General features: G+C 51.2%; 1 protein-coding gene across 1 annotated transcript; it reads right to left on the bottom strand.

Moving 5' to 3' along the window:
• Positions 1-2,654: 2,654 nt before the first annotated feature.
• On the bottom strand, positions 2,655-5,129 carry FBXL14 (F-box and leucine rich repeat protein 14; the record flags this gene model as incomplete). Its single annotated transcript, XM_009279059.1, has 1 exon — positions 2,655-5,129. A coding segment is annotated over one exon (1,083 nt), but the record flags the coding sequence as incomplete, so codon positions are not given.
• Positions 5,130-5,133: the final 4 nt, after the last annotated feature.

Here is a 5,133-nt window from a genome sequence, read left to right on the forward strand (position 1 = left end):
CCCTGCCTGGAACTGCTGCCTACCCAGGAACATTTACATTTACGGCGGTAACGGGAACCTGATCTGGAATTCCCGTTGTTTATAACGTTCATGCATACATCCTCTTTTTCGGTCAAGAAGTTACTGTAAACTTTTTTTCTTAATGCAGGGAAGACAGACCCCACACCTCCCTCCAAGGAAAGGAAGATGGATATAGTGTCAGGCTCAATTAGATCCAATTGTGGTGGCTTTCCCTAAAGCACACAATGCAGCTTTTGTGATGGACTCCCAACAGAAAGCTTGGAAGTCTTAGAAAGAGGGGAGGAAAAGCCAGCACACACCCCAAAGTCCAAGCCTTGAGACAGTCCAGGTCCTTAGGATGCGGAGGAGATAGATAGTGTTTCTTTTTAAGAGGCCCAGAGTTGGGCACTATTTTCCCCTTTGAGATGCGGCACTGACATAAAAGGGGTGAGGTGGTTAGAGCTGGCAACAAAGAAGTACACCCAGTCCAGCCTCAACCAAAAATACCTGTGGAGGCAGAGGCTAAGCATATGGGGCAGGCTGGCCCCGAACGCGGAGGGGACCTCCTTCGGTAGGGCATCCGACCCACCTGGAGCAGCACCCCAGCGAGGGCTGCTGGAGCGGGGTAGCGCGGGGGGGAACAAAGTGGCCTGCTCAGCGCTGGAAGTGCTTAAAATGCAAATGTACAGGAACTTCAGACCATCCCCCTCCCTCCTCCTCGCGCGGAGGAAAGCAGCTTAAATACAGCCAAGGCTGGAGAGGAATGTTAAAAAGAGGGGAAGAATCGCCCTCCTCCTTTCCATAGGGACCCGGGCCCGGCCAGATTGAGTATGCATGACTGAGCAAGCAAGCGAGGACAGCTCCTCTTTTAACTTTCCTGAACAATGGCTCCGGCTTCTTCCACCATTTCGCATTCCCCCTCCTTCGAGGCAGGAAGGGGGCAGCGGGGCGACCGAGCCCCGCCGCCGGGCTGGGGGGGAGACGGGCTTTGTCGCTGCCCTATAAACACCGCTTAAGCTCCAGCTCCAACAACAAAAAACCCACATCGTGGAAGGCTAAAAAGGGACCCCGTCGGGTTAAAAGTCGTATGTTGAGGAGAAAGATTATGGTATAGGACAAAGGACACCTTAGATTAGTCAAACTTTTTTTTTTTTTTTTTTAAATTCCCACTTTACTTCCTCTTTAATCTTCGCCTGGGCAGTGGAAACCAACCAAGACACTTCAGATTTCCCAGGTCCTCGTGTGCCGGCAAGGGCACGGGTTTTGGTGGTTGTCACTGCCGGGAAACGTTTTTATTTGATGGGTCATCCACCCAGGGTGGGCCTCAATTTAAGTAAATCACAAAAACCTCTGCCATCTACCTGGAGCTTTAAAATATTAAGACAGACAGCCCTTCTCTCCTCCCTCCCAAATGTCTTCCTCTACCACTGGATACTTGATTCACTTGCTAGCGAGCGTCAGCACTTGCAGTTTGTCTGACCTCAAACTGAGCTGACACCTCACACCGATGGGCAGCTGAACTTAGTTTCTCCCCACGGATGCTGCGAGCGCCCTCACAGACAAGGCTGGTCCTACCGAACCCCTTCCTTACAAACCCTTCACGATGATGTTACTCAACATCCTGCACAGGAGGCACCAGGCTCTCTTCCTTCCTCCTCCTCCGTCACTCACTGGAACAAGAGCGAGCAGCCCCAAACCCCCAGCATGAGCCACATGCCATACTTACCAAACCCAACGCATAGATGGTTAGATAAATACCTGTCTTTAAAAAGCACAGACAACACAGATACGGCTTTTTTTTTTTTTTTTTTCAAAAACATACTTCATATTTCCTCTTTTATTATATAAATATGTTTAACCTTTTACTGTAAGAATATAAAATGTTTTAAGAGGATCTTTGTTATTTTTTTTTATACAAATTCACAAACAGTACAATAAATCCATAGGGGTCTCTGGGTTTGCGTTAACTCCATGGTCTGGCCTGTACTCTTCCTTTTTAAAATAGTAATTAAAAAAATAATAATAATCTAAAGACCCAGCTCCATTTTATTGACAGAACAGAGATAAGACAGATGAACTTCAGTCTCCTCCCCTTCACGTTGCAGCCTCAGGGTCTGCAGGCCAGCTCTGCTCCTCTCCACCTACAAACAGGAAGCCTCGCATAGTGACCTTTTGTAGGTGATTTGGGAGGGGAGGGGAAAGCATTTGCATATATCTATATATATAAATTTTTTTTTTTTAAACGAACTTGCATTTTACACGTTTCTGTTAACAGTAGCCCAATCCTCAGCGTGGATTCTCACGTTACACGTTTGTGCTAGAAGAGTAAAAATGCAGAAGCACAGTTCGGGTCCCCAGTCCCCAGTGAAGAGGGGGGGAGAGGCACAACCAGAATGTGAAGGTGGGACACAGTAGGGTAAGCTTAAAAAAAAACAAAAACAAACAAACAAAAAAAAACTGGAGAGGAAAACCATTACACTTTGAATACTTAGCTGCCAGAAGACACAGTCAGGATTACTTTGCTAATCACTTAACAAATACATGTTAAAAACCAGACATAATTAAACCTTTTTTCAGGAATGCAATTATCAGAATATGTGAAACCAACAAACATATTGGCAAGAAGGTATTCCTTCGATACCAGAGAGTAAAAATCCACAAGAACAGCAACTTCAAATGTCTTTAAAAATAAAACCATGTAAGAAAATGAATACTGTAAAGCAGAGAATGAGTGAGGAAAACTGGGATCAGTTACAGGACGTAAGCAAGGGATAGATGGGAGAGTAAGAGGCTGTTTTTGTAGCTGAAATTTTTTTTATGCATTTCAAAATAAAAACAGGTCACAGTATCTCAAATGAAGCAGAAATGAAGCTGGAGATTCTTCCTCAAGTCCCCTGGATAGAGGGGAGCTAGCCACCCCTTCTATCTGCTCACCCCTGACCCAAAGAGGAATGGATATGTAGCTGGATATGTCTATCCCTGTTGCCAAGAAGAAGGAGGGGAGAAAAAGAGAGAATGATGAAAGGGTAGAAGAGTCTCGGTAACTCTGTGTCCCCCAGTGCATGGGAAGGCTTAAGAGACTGGGGTCTGTGTCCAGTCCCCACAGAGACAGGAGAAGGAGGAAATGGTATCTTCATCTCCAATAGAGAGATGGGGAGAGAGAATGGAGTGCCTAGGCTTTTCCATTAACCATAGTGCAGGATGATACGGAAACACATTGACAAAAGGAGAGGCTGTAGCTATCCCTAGTCTCAGTGCAGTGGAGAACTGGAATAGTGGGAGGTTGTATCCACCCACAGCAGAGAATAACATGGAACTGGAGATTGAAAACAGATTTTTTAAAAAAAAAAAAAAAAAAAAAATCATCAATGTACCTAGGGAGCAGTATTTCTGTCACAATTCCCAGTTGACAGGGGAGGGGCAAGCGCAGAGGTGGAATGGTTATTTTACCAAAAGCTGTGTCTGTGCCCAGCGCAGGATGACTGGGTGGACGGGTACATAAGTGTAGCTAGGAAGCCTTTTCTGCTGTTGTTACTGTTTGTTCCCATCTCCATTCCCACTCTCCTTTATATAAACCAAAAATAATTATTCTGAATACATGGCAGAACAAGGGTCTTTCTTTATCCATCCTTAGTGCACGAGGGGATGGAAACAGGGAGTGGGGATAAAGAGGGGTGTCTCTAGCCCCAGTGCATAAGAGTGTGGGCTTCTACCTCTTCCGCAGGAAAGGATGCTGTGGGGGAAGGGGGAGCTCTGTCTCCCCACCATGGAGCTGGAGGCATGACCTGGAAAAAGGATAGGTGCTTTCTCTCTCTCCTCCTGCCCCCCCTTCCTCCTCCTCCTCCTCCTCCTGAGCAAGGGTAGGTAGGCAGCACAGAAGGGTTGAGGATATACTCTCTATGTTCCTCCCTCCGGTGCCAGGGTGCGTGGGTAGCATGGCTCTGTGCGCGCCCCTCTCTCTCTTTCTCTCCTCCATTGCAGCAGTCAGTCAGTCAGTCAGTGAGTCCCTCCAGAGGAGATGGAGGTCTCGGGGCACCCCCCTTCCCTCACCTGACCTTCTCGCTCTCAGTCATTTCCCAAAGTCCCAGGTTGAGCACCTTGAGGCAGGGCAGCTGGGTGATGCGCTCCAAGCCCCGCTTGGTAATGCGGGTGCAGCCGTAGAGATCGATGCCTGTGAGCTGGCTGAGGTGTTCGGCGATGAGCTCCAGGCCCTTGTCAGTGATGCGGACGCACTGGCCGATGTTGAGGGTGCGGAGCCCGTGCATCTGCCGCACCATGCGGTTGATGCCCTCGTCGCTAATGTGGCAGGAGCAGAGGGAGAGGGAGCGCAGCCCGTCCAGGCCCTGTGCGATATAGGCTAGGCTCTGGTCCCCCACCTTGTCGCAAAAGGAGACGTCGAGGCCGGACAGCCGCAGGCTGCCCATGGCCAGATGCATGATGCCCGTGTCGCTGATGTTGTCGCAGGAGCGCAGGTTGAGGCTGCGCAGGCTGCTCATGTGCGACAGGTGCAGCAGGCCCGCGTCCGAGATGCCCCCGCAGAAGCTGAGGTTGAGCTGGCGGAGGCGGCCCAGCCCGCGGGCCAGGTGCTTGAGCGAGAGGTCGCTGAGCTTCTGGCAGTCCTGCAGCGTGAGCTGCTCCAGGCCCAGGCAGCCCTCGGCCGCGCTGCGCGTCATGCCCGCCAGGTGCCCGATGCCCACGTCGGAGAGGTGCCGGCAGGAGCGCAGGTTGAGGCTCTTGAGGCGCTGCAGGCCCCAGGCGATGAGGAGGAGGCCGGTGTTGGTGATGTTGCTGCAGCCCCCCAGCTCGAGCACCTCCAGGCCCTTGAGGTACTGGGCGATGCGGCCCAGGCTGCTGTCCGTGATCTGCTTGCAGAGGCTCAGGTTGAGCGAGCGCAGGGAGCTGATCTCCGCCACGAAGGCGTGGCCCAGCCCGTTGTCGGTGAGGTTGTAGCAGCCGCTGAGGTTGAGGCTCTCGATGTCCGCCATGCCCTGGATCACGTAGCTCAGGCTGCGCCGCAGCGACAGGATCTGCACCCGCCGGATGCCCCGCGCCGCCAGGCTGGGGAAGAGCGAGGGGTTGGCGCGGCGCAGGTGCAGCTTGGCCTCCACGCCCCGCCAGACCGAGCGGTGGTAG

The sequence above is a fragment of the Aptenodytes forsteri genome, unplaced genomic scaffold (genome assembly GCF_000699145.1).
Source record: "Aptenodytes forsteri isolate BGI_AS27 unplaced genomic scaffold, ASM69914v1 Scaffold241, whole genome shotgun sequence".
In the NCBI taxonomy this organism is placed as follows: domain Eukaryota; kingdom Metazoa; phylum Chordata; class Aves; order Sphenisciformes; family Spheniscidae; genus Aptenodytes; species Aptenodytes forsteri.